This window comes from Mastacembelus armatus, chromosome 1 (genome assembly GCF_900324485.2).
Source record: "Mastacembelus armatus chromosome 1, fMasArm1.2, whole genome shotgun sequence".
Classification (NCBI taxonomy): Eukaryota; Metazoa; Chordata; class Actinopteri; order Synbranchiformes; family Mastacembelidae; genus Mastacembelus; species Mastacembelus armatus.
The window spans coordinates 11643109-11664880 of NC_046633.1; the positions used below are offsets into that span (position 1 = coordinate 11643109).

A 21772-nucleotide genomic window follows, 5' to 3' on the forward strand; every position below is an offset into this window, starting at 1 on the left:
GGAATTGCATAGTAGGTCATTAAGAGTGCAGCACGAGGCCAGACAGTGTCAAGTTATATCCCTACCATTGGAGTCGTGTGCATTACTGAAAGACTGTAAGTTGCAGCAAATTATCCTTATATGGTCATTCTGGTAACCTTATTTCTGTTCAGTTTATCATGAAGTTTATGTATAATAAGTATTTTATAAGAGAACTGAGTGCCCAATCTCATCTGATCACGGAAGCTAAGCCGGGTCGTGCCTGGTCAGTACTTGGATCGGAGACCACCTTGGAAGACCAGCAGGTTGCGTCAGGAAGGGCATCCGGCGTAAAACGTTATTACGTTGTTAGGTAAATTCTTTTAACAAATAGACTCAGAGGACGAACTTCTGCGAGATTATATAGAAGTTTTACTTTCAAGGAGTAACAGTCACACAGCACCTTAGTGCAGCATGAGGGCCACTGGCTGTTTTCATGTGTTCTCACATCAGTTTTCATGGTAACACAAAGGGAGGTGATCTCTCACAGAAAGACATCTGGGCTCTTATCAAATAGTCAAGGTTAGAGCAAACTGTGCTCACTGAGAGCAACAATTATATTTCCACAATACACAATAGGCCCTATTCAGAAGTGTTTCAGTTATACTATAGTAAGGTGGATCAGGTCACAGGAGGGTAAACATTTTAATTTCTCTAACAGTCATGCTTTAGCCTGGGTAGTTTTGGAGCTAATTTGCTACATGCTTAGCTGTGCATATGCTGTTGGATGGTGTATTGTGGTTAGTTTGAGCTCGTTATTGTGATTTATATTGCAACCTAACATGTTTTGGTAATGTTGGGATGGTTAGAATGCTATTTAAGATGTTATTGGTGTTTCAGAAGTATAGTCTGATCATATTATGCTGCTAATGGTTTAACTGTTAGCGTGTATAGTGATATTCCTTTAGTTTAGCTAACTTTATATTGAGCTTTATTATGTGTTTCCTACTTAGACAACATACTCTAAGCCCAAGACCATCCTGTAAAGGTTGCAGTACTGCGCTGTTTGTGCAATTTTTGCTGTTTGCATTACAGGCATGAAGATTCAATGTTCTTCAAATGATGCCTCATTTGTGTGTTCTGACCGACACCCAGGACAAATATCACTATTTGTAAACACCACCTATATAGTCCTCATTTCTTTATTTACTCACTTACATTTGGTCATTTGAGGTGGATAGTGACGTTTTACTTGGATATAATGATGCCGCCTAGTTCCTTACACCGTTCCTGTGGGAAATGAAACTAGATGAATGGCATAGCTCTAATAATAAAAACCAAGAATTTTATAGCCACTCTCCAGTGATAAAGCAGCCATTAGGTAGTGGTGGGCCAACCCCGTCCTCCCCATATCATCATCATCCTTGGGGAAACTGCTGTATCCTCCCAGTTGTGGACAGACCTCAGTCCTATTATGTACCAAGGTCATGCCATCCTAACATTACAACTCATCCCAGCCGCTTTAGTGAGCCTACACATATCGACAGACTGGATAGTATGATGGCTGAAGTGAGACTTTTAAAAGGAACAGACATTAGCAGCTTCATTACGTGCACCTCGCCCCAACAGAGATGCAAACGGTGACCATCAGCCTTCAAGGTCACACCTGCCTCCTGTTTATTATGACCCAGTGTACTCCCAGCAGAGTCACCCTGTCAGTTACACCCCTGATCCTACACCAGTTGTTACATCCATGCGACATGAACCTCAGTCACTGCAATTCCCACACCAAGGATGTATCACCATGTAGTCACAGCCACCATATGCTATGACACAGGAAAGATCATACAGAGGCCCAACACCTTCGATTCCTGACCTCACTAAGAGTCATCCTGGAGAGTTTGCACATTTGAAGATTGCTCTATATAACCTATGTTCTCCACATAGCACAGGGTTATTCAAGTTTGAGATTCTGATGGACCACTTTATAACTTGACGACACACTCCTTATAGCAGATGCTTATCTGAACTCTCCAATGTCCAACACTGACACCATAGCAGCCCTATCAGAGAAATTTTGACAGCCCCACCAATTAGCACTTCAGAAAATTGCTCGTATCATGGATGGTCCTCACATCAGACGTGAGCTTGTCTTTGAGGATTATTCGTTGAATGGTTTTGAATGCAAATGAAAAGTCAAAGAACATAATGCTTACATAACTTCCAGATACAGTATATCATATCATTCCACATCATATGTAATGTATTTCCCCACAGTCATTTTTACATAACAACATAGACTTTACAATATAACAGATTTTACATCTTCATTGCCACTGCCATCAGGCTCTACAACACCTGAGCCAATGGCAGATGATTAATTAAAATTATTTGTACTGTTACTGACTAGTCTTACTGCTGATTACTATCACTACTCCAAGACTACCTGAATTTCCCTTTGGGGGTGAATAAACTTTATCTTACTTTATTTTGATAAGATTTGTTTTTATTTTTTTATTGTGAACCAGACACATACATGGGACATTCTACAGAGTAAAGGTCAGCTTTAGCCCTTCAGTGGACAATCTCTATGGAAACTTTATTTCTGAATTACCTCAATACTAATGTAGCATATTTTTTGCTACAAATCAACTCATATATACATCAACGCTTATTAATCTAAGTTGATACTGGGATATATATCACCAACATTATTGATAATATGAAATAATTTTTTTAATTAATACCTGTGTATTATTTCATTTATACTTGGGTCACTACCCAGGCAAAGAGGACAAGCTGCACTGAAACCAGAATCCATTTTTTAAAATTTTCCTGCTACAGGTAATTAAACTGATTACCAGACCTTTTTTTAATGGATGATGTTTTTAAATGTTATTGGGCACCTGTCAGCCAATTAGAAACAGAAGTATTTTCCATTCACCATCTTTTAATTTCTTTTAATATATTTTTTAATATTTATTTCATATGTTTTATTTATTTCACCTGTGCATTGAAAGAAGACCTTGTTTCCTGTCTGCCATGGTTGTTACTCTATGTGATTTCAAGACGCATTTAGTTTTGAATAGGTTTCATATATTCTATCACCAGTGTATTGTCAAAACTCCCTGCATTATTCATTATACAACGTCACTAGTCTATCAGAGTGAGGACATATTGATAAAGTGAGGACATCTGGCTTTTCCTTGCATTATTAGACTCCTGTTTGAGGCTTAAAGCTTGGTTTTACTTTTAAAATTAGGTTACGTTACTTTGTATTTGTAGGTGAACTTGTTTCGCAGTAAAATGATAGTAGTGACATCCAATTTTAATACAAAATACGACACAACAAAATAACAATAACCTGATACATGATACGACTGCTCAAAATACCCTACATCTTGTTTAACAGAGTTAGAACAGTGGGAACAAAGCTGTTTTTATACCGCTTTGTTCTGTACCTTTGGACTAAAAACCTCCAGAGGGCAAAAGCTGAAACTCACTGTGCAAAGGGTGAGAGTCCTCATTTAAAATAGATGCAGCCATCTGCTGTAACTGTCTGGAATACAGAGATGTTAGATACAGCTGTGACTAACCAACCAATCCACGAGACCATTTAACTATCTGGTTTAATGAAATTTCTCACTTTTACAAATGCATGACCAAACCATGCCACCAAAAAAAAAGGACAAGACTGATTCAATAACACCATTATTGTTCGATCAATAGGAAAGTGCAATAGTTTCATTAAATTGTTTTATATTAGGGTTAGGGTAAGGATTGAGGTTAGGCAATTATTTTTGGTTATATCCTCACAAAGATAGAAGGACAAATACATTTGTGTGTTTATGTGTATTAGTTTGTTTTGAGTGCTTTGAAAGCAGAGACAGACAGGAGGCACTGCAGGACCATGGCTCCCATGGCATAAAGCAGCAGCAGCATTGTCATACTCCAACAGTAGGCCTGCAAGAGAAGTATGAGAAATATGTCAGTTATACACAGTGAAGTGACCTACCTGTCAGCATTCATTACAGCATGACTATTATACATAGACAATGTGTTGTTGAAGGAAAAAACATTTTACATCAGTGCATAGGTTATATTTATATATTTTTTTGAACTGACCAAACACCTTTTAATTAGCCAGAAACACTACAACCTACACTGCTCCAGTTTACATAAGCCTATTAAAAACATATGTTAACCATATACAGTCCCACCTTAAAAAATGAAAGTTCACTTGTCATTTGCAATGCAAGACACTGAATTCTTCATCCTCCATGTTGCTGTTAAACAATTCCAGGAAAAGATTATTATGTGTACCCTCCCCTGCTAAGCTAACAAAACTCTGGTTGATAATGATGTCAAGCAGCTTGACTAACTTAGTCATGCCTCCAGTGATAATAGGGGGTTTGATGTTGTGCTGTGATATGTGCTTGCAAAAAATAAGTGGACTGGTGATCCATGTTTTATGGCACAATCAGCAGATCACTCAGCAGCTCACCAACAGTACCAGGCCGACAAGAAGTGTGACTGAACCTGCGCATTTGATTAAACCATATTCCTCCACACATGCTCTTTTTCATGGATGATGGACAACCTGTGGGTGTAATATATCAGCTACACTGCGAGGACCACATTCACCTCCTCATACTGTCAATATGGATGACTTGGTATAGACTAGGTCTAATGTTAAGTTGTGGAAACATGTTTAAGAATGCAAAAGTCTATTTTATCTGATTACTCAGTTAATTGATGAAATATTCGGTAGAATACTCGACTCCAAAAATAATTGATAGCTGCAGCCCTGGTACATACATATTCCAACTGCAGTTCTCAATGACGTTTTAGCAGTTGCTCTGAGTGAAAAGTGAGCTAGCATGAATCTATTTCTAAACAAGCTGTCACAAATTCACATCACTGCTGCTATGAAAAGTCTTGGTGGAAAATATTCACTGGACAGTATTTAACATTTTCGTGTCATTTTGTCATGTCATGTGTGTGGAGAGACCTTTATAGTCCAAAAATATGAACACTTTATCTTATCTTTTACATCGTGAATCTGGAACTTCTCTTTCCATCTTATGTATGGTATTTATTTACATCTTTACGTCATCTGTCCATCCTTCCTTAGATGTTTCCTTTCCTTTTTAGCTATAAATAAAGAAAAGAAAAGAGCATGATCTCACTGACCTGCATGAGGTCTCTGGGACACCCATAATCTGAAGAATGTCTGTGGTAATCAGAAGCAGGTTCACATGGTTGGTCACTGTTAGCAGTGTTGAGGTTATAGCAGTACAGGCAGGAGGCAAGCAATGTCCCGAGTAGGCCAACCATATTGCTGCAAGCACTGCCTTGAAGCTGTAGATGGGAGCAATGATCATATTGTAGTAAATTTTGAATAGATGAGTGAAATTATTGTAAACATTTAATACAAAAAAGGCAAAGCAACCCAATTATTCTATTCTAATTATTCTTATAGGTCTTTGTGTTTCTTACCCTCAGCATTCTTGCCACCTGTCTGTTCCTGTTAATCTTGCTTGAATTCATCCATCTTTGGACTCCTGTCTTCTACCTTGGATTTATTGCTCTTTGTATGTCTCTGTCCTCCACTTTGACTCTGACTCTGCTTTTAGTTATCCCAGTTCAGTTTTCTGTTGCCAATACTCACATTAAGTTTTATTTATTGGTAAATTTATTTTGGTAAAAGAAGCAGACTCCTGAGTCTGATTTTAGATCTCCTCCCTCTGCCTGGTATAACAGTTTGTGACATATGTATTCTTTGAAAATTCAACATGACATGTTGTTGTTAGAAACATATTGAGATCAGCTAAGTTTGTAAACTCACTAGTTGTCTGCTGGGGTTCCTTTCATTGGCCATGGTCAATGATCCTCCTGCCATAATCTGCAACACACACACACATAGTAGTGGACTATCAACTGTGAAACGGACGCTGTAATCAGAGTAAATGACATGAAGCAGAGAACCTTGTATATGACCTTATGATTGTTGATCTTGCTGAGTTTTCTAGGAGCTGTCTGTGGGATTGGAGATGTGAATAGATGGTTTGGAGTAGTTACATTAGGTACGTGTGTGTGTCTGAGTGAGTGTGTGTGTGTGACTGTCACTGCTGAGACAGATCAGGCAATTATGTTATGCCTATTCAGGTTTGGGACTCCAGCAGAGTGCTCTCCCCTCCTGACAAGAGACTGTCAAAGGAACCAAGCTGACTGAGGAAGCAGCTGCCAGACAAGATAATATTTTTTACACCTTCCCTGAGAAAGACAGAGGAGGAAAGCCCAGCAGGCAAAACTCCACATTGGCCTGAAATATTTCTAGATCCAGTGATGAAAAACTGTGACAAGAGTTTAACAGGCCTAAGGCCACTGAAATAAGGGAAGTTTTAGTCCTTAAAGTTTTGGAACTTCAACCCCAGGGCAGCAAGCAGATATCGAAGCAGCTAAAATTCCCTGAACAAAGAATGGCTTGAAGTAGCCAGAATCGTCTTATTTTATGTAGTTATTGAGCTGAACATGGCTCTCTGGGAATTTTACTGGACACACAAAACTGGTGAGTCTTTTTTTACCGAACAGGCTGAAATTTCCATGCCAAACGACAATGCAAAAGATAAATCAAATTCACGAAACTGTGATATAAAACAGTCATCATCTGCAAGCTGCAGACTTTTATTATCTATCGACATTACTTTGCTTTATTGCAGTTTGTTGTAAATAAAGACTCTCTATCTGCAAACCTGGGTCTAGCTAAATATCTTGCCAAAAACCATGACAATTACAGGATTATTTGTCAGCTGAAACTCCCAATAGCCAGACTGAGCATAAGAGTAAAAGGTCAGAATTGTGATGTACATACTAGAATTCCTATGGCAAGTGGCAGTATGAAGAGTTTAGGCAGACTGTTATCAGCAAAAGCGAGCGGGACAGACAACACCACCTGGAACAGCCCCAGTAGGATGGTCACCACCTACACAGAGAGAGAGAGATCTGGCATTACATCCTCCTGAATTTATGGGCAGTTAGTCTTCGAATTCAACTAATGTTATTGACAGTCAGACTGAGTTGTGTCCTGATCTCACCGCAGCACTTTCAGGATCAAACCAGGCATAGAGGCGGTGTAATCTGGGTCCAGCTACTGGCACCGCTCCGTCAGAAGGCATGTTACTGCAAAACAGGAAATTACAGCACTAGAGCTCACTAGATCACATCAACAAGTGTTTTGAATAAATGTCCAAAATCATACACTTCAGGAATTAAATTAACAATACATTGTTGTCAATTATAGTTATTGTATGTTTCCCACCTTTAGATGGGAAACAATAAAGACAACAATGATGCTCCATGTTCATCCATCTACTAGGGTGCTGAACTGCAGCAGGAAAATAAATAAAACCTAAAAACAGAAGATCCAGCACACTCAAGGAATATCCCAATCTTCACTTATTAATCAAAAGTTCATTGACAACTGTATCAACTGAGCAACACATTTTGCAAAGAAGATTGTTCAGGTTTGCTCATCATACAGTCTACATCAGGTTTGCATTTTTAGATCTTCCTGTGACTTCCTGTTAGCCGAAATGGAATATAGCATTGTTGACAATGTTGTCATTAGTATGCAATCACTGGACATTACCAACAGTTGCATTTTTTATTCTTAGAATGAGCCTTTTAAATTTTATTAGGGCTCCAGCAGGGATCCACCTTTGAACTCTCCCTTAAGCTTGGAAATAAGAGCTTGAATGGGGGGGTGCTCAGAAAGATACACTCTGTAATCTCACCAGCTTTTGTAGATACTTTTTGTTGTGTGCTTAACTGTGCTGATATGTTACATTGTATCCAGGGCGCATTATCACATGTGATTAATCTAAATAATTTAACATAGTAATATAATAACGCAGACTAATCAGGACCAAGTTTGACCCTGACCTCTTCCTGTAACTGCCGCACAGATAGTTACTTGGCTGTGTGTGATAAGGGCACATCAAATACAGAAAACACAATGTCCTTTAATTCACAGATTAATCAAATCTCTAGAATTGCCTTCTTTCACTTGCACAATATTGCCAAAATTAGGAACATCCTGTCTCAAAATGATGCAGAAAAAATCCAGAGTAGAATTTAAAATCCTTCTTCTCACATACAAATCCCTTCATGATCAAGCTCCTTCATACCTTAAAGACCTCATAGTACCATATTATCCCAATAGACCACTTTTCTCTCAAAGTGCAGGTCTGCTTGTGGTTCCCAGAGTTTCCAAAAGTAGAATGGGGGACAGATCCTTTAGCTATCAAGCTCCTCTCCTGTGGAACCAGCTCCCAGTCTGGGTTCAGGAGGCAGACAGTCTCTGTACTTTTAAAGTTAGAATTAAACCTTTTTGACAAAGCTTATAGTTAGGGCTGGCTCAGGTGATGCTGAACCATCCCTTAGTTATGCTGTTGTAGGTCTAGACGTTCTGAGGACTCTCCATCTCCTCTCTCCTCTCCTGCCTATTTTTCAAGGATATCATCATACTTTTACTCCACCATATTCATTTAACTAGACAGTAACTGTAGTTACTAGTCACTTTCTCGAATCACACATAAAATACAATATAATCATAAGACCTTACTGAGCCTTAGTAAGAAATTCACTTTTACTTGTAACACAGTATTACTGTAGTGTTTATACTTTTAATTAAGTAAAGGACTTCAACATGTAGTAAGTAAATCACAGTATTATAAAACTGTGGTTAATCACAATTAGTCGCCTATGACTAAGTTGATTAAACGTTTTAATCGATTAACAGCACTTGTATTTGATAATTGTGAATTTTAAATGCCATGTTGCATAGCTGATAGTTATTTCGTCTTAATAAATGTGGTGTTGGCAGATTTGTTTATTGACTTGTACATGATAATTGTATGGTGTTATTTGATATGTTGCACAAGTTTTATGTAAATTTTCAGGAAACTGTAGCTACTATGTTAAAATGTGTTGCTCGCAATGTCTGTCAATGGACTTTTGATTATTAGATGATTATTGTTTTTTAGTTTAAGCTATGTAAATGCTCTCAGTGTCTCTCAATAATAACAGTGGTAACTGTGAAGGAGAGCTTAAAAAGCCATCTTCCTGAGCATGAAATTCACTGTCCATCTGTGTGATATTGATATTGATATATTGTTGATATCAATGTTCATACTCATCCTTTATTATGGCATGATTTCTCAGATTTAAGATTAAGTTAAAATCCAATTTGTTTGACATGCCCCAGAACAGAAAAAAAAACAACTGTCAGTCATAGGGGAACTAATGCCTGTCTAGTTTCATATCCCCGTGTTATAGACAGTTTTGAGGCAAGTACGGTTTGGTGCCTCCATGGAAATCAAAAAGAAAGAATCACCAAACAAATATTTATCATCACAAATGCTGGTGCAAAGCCTTCCCACCATAGTACATGGTGCACAGGTGGGAGAAGCAAACAGGTGTGGTTTTGCCTGTATTTTGGTATAAAACCTCTCAGAACCTGTTGCAGGAACACTCCAGATGAGAATGAGTGATTTTTACAGTATATGTTGTCCACAGCTACTTTATTCTATATGACGTTCATTACATACCTGCAGATGTCAGGCAAAGGCAGCATGGTAGTACACTGTAAACTACAGTCATTACACTTCATTAACGTGAAAAATCTGATTTCGCTACAGAATACACACACATACACCTGTAAACAGAACAAACATGGTCCTTTGTGCTGTAAATGTCCCTTTAAGAAAATGCATAATAGTGAAAACAGGATGTAACCATTTACAATGTGAAATAGAGTAAAATGATGACAGAAGTAGCATTGGATTCACGCAATCATATAAAATATTCCATTAAACAATTTTCAATTACAGTTGTGGTCAGAGGTTTACTTGTACTCAAAATGCTCATGAATTTCACATCAATATTGGGGTTTTAATTGTTTCCCTAAAACGTTCTTCTTCTGTGATTGTACAACACACATCTTTGATAGTACAAGTTTTAATTAATTAAATTTGTCATTTTGGAACACCCAATTGTGTCCAAGTTTCAACTGTCCAGCAGATGATTTGACATTTTGCTGAATAATTTTGAGGTAGTTCTTCTTCTACAATAAAAAAAAAAATCCACCTTGTGAAATGTTCCGGTTCCACTTGCAGCAAAGCATGCCATGTTTAAAAGTTAGTAAAGTGCTCTTGGGGTTGAATGCCTCACCTTTCCACCTCAAATTATACCTCTGGGTGTCCAAACAAGTAAATCTTTGTATCATCTAACCATAAAACCTTCGTTCAGTTGGCATTTCTTTATTTTATACTTTATGAAATTTCTATGTTAAAGTAAATATAAGAGCTACAAGACAATCTGAATTTCCCCCAGGGGGATGAATAAAGTATCTATCTATTCATCCATCCATCCATCTATTCCTGTGGTTAGCTGCAAATTTAAGATGTTGATTTTGGTGCAGAGGCTTCTTTCATGGATAACAGCCTCTTGGCTGATGATGTAAATCACTCTTAACTGTAGTCAGTGACACATCAGCTCCCATTTCATAGCAGAGCTGTGTCTTGGTGGTTCTTGGGTTTCTTCATCACCATTCTGACTAATTTTCTCTCAGCTGAGGAAGACAGTTTGGGGTTTCTTCCAGATCTTAGCAGTGTGGCTACGATTCCCAGTGCCTTATTCTTATGAACTACTGTTGAACCTGGAGTTGTTTAGAAATAGCTCCAAGAGACATTCCTGATTTCTGTAAGTCTACAGTCTTCTATCAAAGATCTGCACTGCGCTCGTTGGACTTCCCCATTATGCTGGCTCTATGTTAACGAGTGAACATTTTATTTTGGCACAGAAAACTACCAGCAGTAATCAATCACCATCATCTACTTGGAGTTAATGGCTCCTGTCCACAAAAGACATTTTGAAACTTTCCATATGTGTATTTTACACCTTATGTTTTTCACATTACTTTCAGGAGACACAAACTAAATAAAAAGTAGTGCACCATACCCTTTGTTATTGTTTCTGTTAGATGTATGTCGTACAATCATTCCTCCTCACAAAATTCCACAAAACATTCCATTAAAAGCCCAATGCTGACATGAAATTTATGAGCATGTTGAGTGACTGTAAACTTTTGACCACAACTTTATCTAGACGAAGTGCCTGTTGAAATGTTAACCTAAAACCCTGCATTTAACAGTTCAAGCGTGAACTGTTAGTTCTCTCTGATTGTGTGATTGCTACAATATGACATTAAATGGTTAGAGAACAATATCTGAAAATGGCAAACTGTAATCAGAGAGAAAGGAGGGAAAGGGATTAAGAAATAGAGACAAAAATAAGGTAATGAAAGGGGAAAAAAAGGAACAGAGAGTATGTGAGTGTGTTAACCGGAACCATATGTTAAAAACCCTTATAGGAAAGATATACGCTGCAGGATAAAAAACAGATGTTGTAGGAGGAAGAGAAAAGGCTATAGGGAGCATCAGAAATGAGTGGGGGTCAAGGGAGCAGGGAGCGAAAGGATGAAAAAAGTGCAACAGAAGTGCAGGAAACATTTTGTCCCTTTTTAAACATGGGCTATTCTTAATCCATGCACAAATTTCTCCACTGTTGGTTCACTTGATTTATTTAGACTTACACAGACACTTTTCAATGTGGCATATACTGTCACAGAGTGCACACATGCAGGCATACAAGTATGACAGGGAACTTACAGGTACGAACAGAGTACATACAGGATGACACAGGGTACATACAGATAAAATGCATCCAGATATAGACAGTACATACATTTTACGTCTCTTAACATTTAAATAATCAAAACAGTGTATACAGATCACTTACCTTGACTAAAAGTTAGCAAATACAGGGATAGATGAGATGGTACTCTGTTTTACACCAAGATAACAACCTTGCTTCAGGGTTCTTCAAATGAACATATAACGGTGAACAATCCTGACAACAAAATGATTACTGGAATGCACGAGGAGAGGAAGCAAAGGAGGAGCTCTGCTGCATAAACAGAGATTACAATCTCTCTCTCTTTCTCTGTCCATTAGACTCTGCACTCATCGCCTGCAACAAAGAAATCCACAACAGCCGAGATTTATAAAGGACCACACATTTAATAACGTTTCTCAAGAGAAGAAGGTAGGAATTAAATATGTTGTGCTTTCTAATAGACAGTGGAATAAATATACTTGGTAAATGTTACAGCCAAAAGGGACTCGGTGTAATAGGAATTTTATACATGTATTTGATAATTAAGTACACGGAGGGTTGATCAATTGCGTAAGAGCACAGACACAGCTGCCCTTTCCAAACACCAAGGGTTTCAACGGTCTAAGTCAAAGCCAGCAAATTTCGCAATACAGTCCATTTGTGCATAGTAAACACAGACAACACAAATCTGCTACTATAACAAGGCATTATGTACCACCAGTGACACTATGCAGTGAAGTTTACTGCCTGGAAATGAGAACTGGCTTATAGTCTTAAAGGAATTACCACTGTGTTTCACAGTTTTAAATTCAGGAGCAGTGAATGGACATCAAATATAGGTGTTGGTCACACCAGTTACTATATTATATAACTGGTTTTTCGAAATAGTTTTATATTTTGGAATGCATTTTTCCTAATGTCCATGGCAGCCAGAGAGAATCCTTAGTGAAAACTAAGAAACCAATTAAAAGAAACTTTTCCTTTATTGTTTTTACATCCAGTTTTTCACCTTTGTAAAACTATAAGACATTAATTTCTGCAGATCTTAAAATTCATTCCGTAAGCCAAAACCATCTAAATTCCCTTGTTATTCCTGTGTGCAGCACAATAATATATCCTGCACTAATGAATTTAGACATCGGTTCGTAGTGTCGGTCCCTCCTGACACATCTGCACAAACAAGAGGGTTCAGTAATTCCAGTCGAGATGCAGGAGCCTCCCAGGAAATTAAGTGAATGTCTTATAAGCAGTCCGTCACTCTCATTCCATAGGAAAGCAAAGAAATTTTCACAGTACCTTAAGCATGGAAATTCCTGAATTGAGGAGTCCTTAGTGGAAAGGCTACAATAAAATTTGTCTGCTGTAACGATGTAACTTACTGTTCAGTTATGGGTCCTGCCCAACATGTTACAGTGATCCTAACTGAAATTAGATGTGATCAAATGAAAATTTGTTTTCAAGTTCTCTATAATTATCTTGTGTTCTTAAAGAAAATAAAAGTTCTTATAAAAATCGATCATTTGCTTTGTTTTCTCAGGGTAATAAAAGAATGGACTGACATAGCTTAACACTTAACAAGAGAAAGGTTTGGTTGTAAACCAGCTGGGATTTGGCTGGCTATTGTCTGGGAGTAGCAATTTTGACTGGCTGTGACTTTTCAACTACTTCACTCAATCTATGAGATGACCCTGCAGTTTGGAACATAATTTCTGCTGTTGTCTCCAGGTGATGGCGGTGGCAGTCTCCAGGGATCTGACTGTGCAGGTACAGGAGGATGTGAATGCAGTGAAGCTGACTGACAGACAGCAAGCCATGCATGCTGCCATCCAGAGAGGAGAGCCTAAATGTCTGGGGGTGAGATTACAGCTGTTTGTGTGTGATGATGAGGTTTTTTTCGGGGGGGGGGGTTTGTTCATGTTTAAGCTGATAAAACACAAACAGTAATAATCTTTAATGTCTTTATTTAACACACGCAAACATACACGCTAAAGTTATGGTGGAAATATCAGTATTTAAGGTTGATCATCCTGCATGTGGTCTATCTGTGGTTATAATAGATTTTGCTACAGTTCTCAAAACCAAATGAGCAGCACTGCTCAAACTGTAGTACAGTCACTCTATATATGTGTTTGTGTTTGTGTGTGTGTGTGTGTGTGTGTGTGTGTGTCAGGTGAGTCAGTTGATGCTGGGACTAATGATCATGTTCTACTCCATTCCTCTGCACTTCACTGAGCTCACTGAGGTGGTCAGCCTGCGGGTTCCCTGGTGGAGTGGTCTTATGGTAAGCCTGTCTGTGTGTGTAAGTTTACACGTGTGTGGGTGTGTGTGTGAGTGAGAGCCTGTTTTTCACCTGTTTAACAAACTCATAATTATAGGTTTAAGCTTGATTTTCTGCCCTGTGCTGACTTTCTACTTGTCTTCTTGGTGTGTTCCCAGTTCATCACAGCAGGAGTGGCTGCTATCATCTTGGACAAACATTGCACCATGAAGCTTGTGAGTCAACTACTAATACCCTAGTAGCATATGTAAATACATAGTTACATATAAAAACACTGGGCCTCATGCTAGAACAATTCCCACCTGTATGAAGATGATGAGCATTCAGAAAAGTTGATCATTCACATATGACTCCCCCAATATTTTGTATTAAGGCTACATGCTCTGCCTCATTTCTGTGAATGTTCTCTTCATAAAAATGGCTCCAAAATCAAAGAAGTACAGAACTTGAAAGGCTGCTTTGAGATCAGCTGGAGAAAATTTAAATTATTTAACAAGACCAGAAAAACCACATAAAAGTTTCTGAGTTACAGGAGCTGTAAGCTCAGCAGAAATAAAAGAGAAATGGTTCACATAAAATTGAATTGAAAAAACCTTCTAAGCACTTTATTAATTACTATTGCAATGCAGATGACACTCAGCTGTATCTACAAAAACCTGATGAAACAAACCAGTTAACCAGACTTCAAGTATGTCAGGGACATAAAGGACATAAAGGCCTGGATGACCAGTAACTTTCTACTTTTAAATTCAGAGAAAACAGAAGTTATTTTATTTGGGCCTAAAAACCAGAAATAGCTTTTCTAAAATTACAGCTACTTTAGATGGCATAGCCCTGGCCTCCAGAACTACTGTGAAAAACTTGGAGTTATTTTTGACCAGGACTTGTCCTTTAATTCACAGTGTCATGCTATCGTGGTGGTGTCGGTGGTGAAGGAAGAGAAGTGGTGAGGACCCAAGTGTGGGACACAAACTTTATTTTCCCTGGATCGTCCAGGGCTCAGGCAAACACAAAAATATCCTCCGCTACTCGGCGGACAGGCAGACAGGACAGAAACGCTCTTCACACTTTGTGTTATCATTACTAAACGTAACTAATGTTCCGGCGGGGAACAAAGGAACACAGGGGATCTATATACACACAACTCAAGACACAGGTGAACGTAATCTAACTAATGAGCAACAAAAACACAAGGCTACCTCGAACTAACAAACAGAACCGGAACACAGGAAACTGACCAAAATAAAATACAAACAGGAAAACAAGGCTCGGGGCCTAACACACAGATTGACCAAATCTCTAGAACTGCCTTCTTTCACTTGTGCAACATTGCCAAAATTAGGAACATCCTGTCTCAAAATGATGCAGAAAAACTAGTCCATGCATTTGTTACTTCGATGCTAGTTGACTATAACTCATCTGGATGTCCCAGTATCTCCATAAAAAGCCTCCAGTTAATCCAGAATGCTGCAGCCAGAGCCCTGACAGGAACTAGCAACAGAGATCATATTTCTCCTATATTAGCTTCTCTTCATTGGCTCCCTGTAAAATCCAGAGTAGAATTTAAAATCCTTCTTTTCACATACAAATCCCTTCATGATCAAACTCCTTCATACCTTAAAGACCTCATAGTACTATATTATCCCAATAGAGCACTTGGCTCTCAGGGGGCAAGTCTACTAGTGGTTCCCAGACTTTCCAAAAGTAGAATCACCTCCTCTCCTCTCCCCTCCCACTCTGAAATTCTTAAATAATTTAAGTACAAGAAAATTCCAGGTACACAAAATTCAATGAATGCAAAAAACTGTCCTAAATCCATCCATCCATTATCTATCTTTTTCAGCTGTGGGGGTGTTTGATGGCCAACATGTGGTCCATTGTGCTGTCAGTAGTGGCTGTAATCATCTACTCTGTGGACATAGACAAGATTCCTGATACGCCATGCATCGTGATGGAGCATGGTCCCTGCAACGAAAAATACTATGTCACGGTTGGTGTCAGATTCATGTCAGTCATCATGTCATCCAAACAAAAACAACTTAAAGGTTTACAATGTAAAGTGTGTCTTGGTCTAGTGAAGTTGAAAACTTAAGTAGACTAATACTATCAGAAAGTCGCCATGCAACGACACCTTTTTGTTGTACTCCACTGAAAATGGCTGAAATCAATGATTTAAGACACTGAAAACATTTAATTAATATAAGCATAGTAATCATTATTTTGCATATGAACCTGCTTTTACTTGAAAAGCATTTGTGCTACATATATTGTTTATATACTGAGAGGGGTGTGGTTTCCTGTCTTTTTTAAAATTAGTTTAATTAGTTTGCCGTTGTAATCCTACCATGGTGTTTGATTTTTCTGGATGAGTGTACTGAGAAAAATCCACATCGATCAAATGGACATCGACTCATTATGACGACGTATACACAACTACATATATATCCATGGATTGCATGAATTCTAAGTTTAGTTTGACTGTGATGTGATGTACAGTGTATAATACAGCAAAGACAAAGTCCTTTAAAAGTTGCAAATGCTTACTATAGACATTTAAAGAAGCTGTTTCTGACATACACTACATACAGCTACAGTATACAATACAGTATCAAAGCCTAATGTTAAGTGTTTTAGAGCTCCATTCACCCCCACTGGCTCTACGGTATAACTTAACAATAACTTAATAAATGGTATGACAAAAAAATCGAGGTGGAATAATATCAAAGGGACAGTGTGATTCTGGCCAGGTTGTACACGGGCTTGTCCCCAGTCCTTTAGACCCCCTGACAAAGCTGCTTGAGTTTTATTGTGAACAAGGGTTTATTGCTGTTATATGTGCAAAAGGTCTTTGTGGGCACACACATCTTAAGAAAAGCTAATATACAAAGTCATGGTAGCAGTGAGTTCATCCCAGTCAATGGACTGCACTCTACGCAGTCAAAAGCAGGCCTGCAGCTCTGACTGCTTTCTCAGTCCATCTCCTCACTGTGTCAACCACAGGCTTTGCAGCTTTAAGGTAACACAGAGCAGTAGAATGTGAGGAGTTATAGTTAGTGTGATTAATGAGAAGCAGTTCATCCACTTTGTTGGCTAGTGAGCTGAGTGGTGGATAGATGGCAACCACTGTGGTGGGCATTAGATTTATACGTAACTGGAGATCAAATAAATTTGCTGAATGGATAAAAAGCAATCAATAAATGATCCTGTCTCTGACACTCTACAGCCACTGTTGTACCTGAATCAATGTGTTTGTGTTGCAGTAATCACATTAATGTAATGCTGTGTCCTTTACAACAGAGGCTGAGCAAAGGACTGAAGTCATCCCTCCTTCTCTTCACTTTGGCTCAGACAGTCATCTCTGTTGTCTTCTGTTCCCTTCTATTCAGACAGAGACACAGCTTTGGACGCTACACTGTAAGGCTCCACGAACACCTAGCTCAGGACTACATATGCTATCTGGAGCGCAAGATTTTTATTAGCCAGTGCAAAATTGTGCTGTAATTCCAAAGAGCACAAGACAGACAGTGTCCCCATGAAAGGTGTCACCTTTTATTTATTTATTTTTACATTATATCATAGTGAATTTAATTTGTCTTTTTGACATTGATCAACAGAAAAAAACTTTGTCCAAAGTAATCTAAATTTATTTTAAAATGTATGAGAGAAAACCGATTGCACAAGTATGCAACCCCTTTAAAGTCACTCACTGGATTCATTATGGTGCAGCCACATGTCTGTCAACACTGAAAAAGGATTATTAAAATGCATAAAGCAGTGGAGTGATACAAAAACACTTTCAAGTCACTGAATATACCTTGGAATACAGTAAAATCCATCATTAAGAAATGGAAGGAATACAGCACACGCATAAATCTGCCAATACCAGATAAAAAGGCTCATAATTAATCACAGCTAGAGTTCCCTAGAAGGCATGTGGTGTAGTCAACAGATGCTTTCATTAACCATTAGGAGTTTTGGGTATTTTTGACTGATTTTGAAAACTTGAGTTTACCTTTATATTTATTTAAATTACATAACTAAACCTACCAGTTTGTACCTCCCACTCAAAATCCCTGCAGTTTCCAGCAAAATGAACTTTGACTAACATGGATTTTAATCCTTTTACACTTTTTCAGTGTATCTGAATGAATTTTAAGAGGCTGATACTTTTGTGATATAAGAACAGTAACATGTGCAAAGTGTTGACTCCCTTTCTGTCTTTAATAGACTATGACTCAAGAAGCTTCATCAATGGCCACAACACTCATACCCCCTGGCCGGAAGAGATTGATCACTGAACCAGAAATCACTGAAGTGACAGATCAAGACAATTGATCAGCGGTCATCCTGGTGGGCTGGTGCTCTTTCACAGCGGTGATAGATCACATATTGGTCAGAGTTGACTTTGTTTAACTACTTGTATGTATGAGTTAAACACTGCGCTACCAGACATGTTGACACCAACTGAGGAGCATCTGCTTATTAAAATGTTTTTTAGTCAATATTTGTAACTTCTGACTATTAGAGTATTAGTAAAACTTCAGCCAAAGAATAACAATAACAGAAAGGAAGAAACTGGATTGTGAAAAGAGCATGCTGAAAGGCGTGTGCGGGTTAGGGTTTAAATGAATGCAGCTGAATACATTACAGGGAAGTTGTCTATGACACAAACTATACAATATTTTGTTCATTGTTTTTATTTTTCAATGTTTACACATTGTTCTAAAAGATATTTTCATAAATTTGTCTCTTTTACAAAATAAAACCAGATATAAAATTTAAACAATTTTAAGGTATGGTTCTGATATACATTTTGTCAAATACTATTTGTGAGAGAAGAACTATGTATATCATATATATATGTATATATGTATATATATATATATATATATATATATATATATATATATATATATATATATATATATATATATATATATATCATATACAAATATATATATATATATATATATATATATATATATATATATATATATATACCAGTAACCACATGAACCAGTAACCATCGCATGGAGGGTATATATATATATATATATATATATATATATATATATATATATATATATATATATATATATATATATATACAATATATATATATATATATATATATATATATATATATATATATATATACCAGTAACCATATGAACCAGTAACCATCGCAACGGCAGATATCCGTGAAAGGGTCTCAAACATGAAGAACTGGACAGCACCAGGGCCTGGCATGATCCACACCTACTGGCTAAAGAAGCTAACTGCCCTCCATGAGCGCCTGGCAGCTCAAATGAACCAGCTGCTAATGGATGGGACTCAGCCAGAGTGGCTAACTGAAGGCAGGACAGTCCTGATCCTGAAGGACCCCCAAAAGGGAGCCCAGAAAGGAATGGGTAAGGACACCAGGGGAGCAAAACATCAACTACTGGTGGATAAAGCGGTCGATCGAGACTGTAAGACCAGGCAGACCAACCTGAGCACCGCCTGGATTGACTACAAGAAAGCCTACGACTCAATGCCTCACACATGGATCCTGGAATGGCTGGAGCTGTACAACATCAATAGGACCCTAAGAACCTTCATAAGGAACACAATGGGACTTTGGAAAACAACCCTAGTAGCCAACCTCAAGCCGATAGCACAAGTCTCCATCAAGTGCGGCATCTACCAAGGAGATGCTCTGTCCCCGCTGCTGTTCTGCATAGGCCTGAACCCCCTCAACCAGATCATCACTAAGACTGGCTTCGGATACCGACTGCGAAATGGGGCAACCATCACCCACCTCCTGTACATGGATGACATCAAGCTGTATGCCAGGACCGAGCGAGACATTGACTCACTGAACCACACCACCATTGTCCAGTCCGAATGACATTGGAATGTCATTCGGACTGGACAAGTGTGGTCGAATGATAACGAAGAGAGGGAAGGTTGTCAGGACTGAAGGAGTTGAACTCCCAGAAGGCAGCATAGCGGATGTTGAGGGGAGCTACAAGTACCTTGGAATCCCACAGGCAAATGGGAACCAAGAAGAAGCCGCAAGGAAAGCAGCCACAGCCAAATACCTACAGAGAGTAAGGCAAGTCCTAAGAAGTCAGCTAAATGGGAAGAACAAGGCCCAAGCCATCAACACCTACGCCCTGCCAGTCATCAGATACCTTGCTGGCATAATAAGCTGGCCAAAAGAGGACATAGAAGCCACTGATGTCAAGACAAGGAAGCTCTTCACAATGCATGGAGGACTTCACCCCAAATCCAGCATCCTGAGACTGTACGCTAAGAGGAAGGAAGGAGGCCGGGGACTGGTGAACGTCAGAGCCACCATCCAAGATGAAACAGCCAAGATCCATGAGTACATCAGGAAGATGGCCCCAAGCGATAGAATACTTAGTGAATATCTCAGGCAACAGAAGCCCGATGCAGAGGAAGAAGAGCAAGAACCATCATGGCAGGACAAACCCCTGCGCGGCATGTACCACCGACAGATACAAGAAGTGGCTGATATCGAAAAGTCCTACCGGTGGCTGGAAAAAGCTGGACTGAAAGACAGCACAGAGGCACTGATCGTAGCGGCACAAGAACAGGCCCTGAGCATCGATAGAGGCCGGGGTCTGCCGCACCAGGCAGGACCCCAGGTGCAGGCTGTGCAAAGATGCCCCTGAGACAATCCAGCACATAACAGCAGGTTGTAAGATGCTAGCAGGCAGAGCGTACATGGAACGCCATAACCAAGTGGCTGACATAGTGTACAGGAACATTTGTGCCGAGTATGGGCTGGAGGTCCCAAGGTCAAAATGGGACACACCTCCAAAGGTGAGGGAGAATGACCGAGCTAAGATACAGATACAGATACAGACCGACAAACAGGTGATGGCTAACCAACCGGACATAGTAGTGGTGGACAAACAACAGAAGAAAGCTGTAGTGGTAGATGTAGCGATCCCAAGTGACAGCAACATCAGAAAGAAGGAACATGAGAAGCTGGAGAAATACCAAGGGCTTAAAGAAGAGCTAGAAAAGATGTGGAAGGTGAAGGCAACAGTGGTCCCCGTGGTAATCGGCACCCTCGGGGCTGTGACCCCCAAACTGGGAGAGTGGCTCCAACAGATCCCAGGAACAACATCAGAGATCTCAGTCCAGAAGAGCGCAGTGCTAGGAACAGCTAAGATACTGCGAAGAACCCTCAAACTCCCAGGCCTCTGGTAGAGGACCCGAGATTGAGGAAGACACACACACACCACCCATAGGGGTGAGAAGGGAATTTTTTTTTTTTTTTTTTTTTTATATATATATTTGTGTGTGTGTGTGTGTGTAGAGAGAGAGAGAGAGCTGAAGGAGTGGGCCACTGCCATTAAAAAAAGTCCTGTATACTCACACAGGAGACAACAGAACAAACACACTTGACAGAACAAATGGAAATGTATTTTTCTTCAGTGTTAAAATTACATTTCATTAAGCAAATAAATATTGAGTAGAATATTCAATTCTTAAATATTACTATTCTAGGACTGGTGACCTGTCCAGGGTGTACCCCTGCCTTTCACCCAAAGAGAGCTGGGATAGGCTCCAGCAGATCCCCATGACCCTGGTTAAGAAATAAGTGGGTATAGATTACTATTCTAAAGTGATTCCTTTGTTTCTAAAGTACCTAGAAATAGCTCAGTTTCAAATTTTAAAAATGTGTTTTGAGTGTAACTGTGCGGTGCAAAACCTAAACATTCTAAAACCAATACATCCATGAACGAAGTGAACACGTCAGGATAGGACATTTAACTTAAA

General features: G+C 38.9%; 1 protein-coding gene across 2 annotated transcripts; it reads left to right on the forward strand.

Moving 5' to 3' along the window:
• The first annotated feature begins 11978 nt into the window (after positions 1-11978).
• On the forward strand, positions 11979-18767 carry tmem176 (transmembrane protein 176). 2 transcript variants are annotated; one of them, XM_026303907.2, is made up of 7 exons: positions 11979-12126; positions 13423-13551; positions 13868-13978; positions 14134-14190; positions 15819-15965; positions 17273-17389; positions 18203-18767. In XM_026303907.2, exons 2-7 carry the CDS (start codon positions 13426-13428, stop codon positions 18308-18310), a joined length of 666 nt encoding a protein of 221 aa, XP_026159692.1. In that variant the 5' UTR covers positions 11979-12126; positions 13423-13425; the 3' UTR covers positions 18311-18767. The 2 variants fall into 2 exon arrangements, with proteins under 2 accessions (XP_026159692.1, XP_026159691.1); XM_026303906.2 differs by lacking the exon at positions 18203-18767 and adding an exon at positions 17662-18141 and having other exon boundaries at positions 17273-17463.
• The last annotated feature ends 3005 nt before the right edge of the window (positions 18768-21772 follow it).

Excerpts from the sequence above, each read along its gene's own strand:
- tmem176 (XM_026303906.2), top strand. The coding sequence starts at position 13,426 with ATGGCGGTGGCAGTCTCCAGGGATCTGACTGTGCAGGTACAGGAGGAT. Across the intron at positions 13,552-13,867 it reads GAGAGCCTAAATGTCTGGGG|GTGAGTCAGTTGATGCTGGG; the intron begins GTGAGATTACAG and ends TGTGTGTGTCAG. Across the intron at positions 13,979-14,133 it reads CCTGGTGGAGTGGTCTTATG|TTCATCACAGCAGGAGTGGC; the intron begins GTAAGCCTGTCT and ends GTGTGTTCCCAG.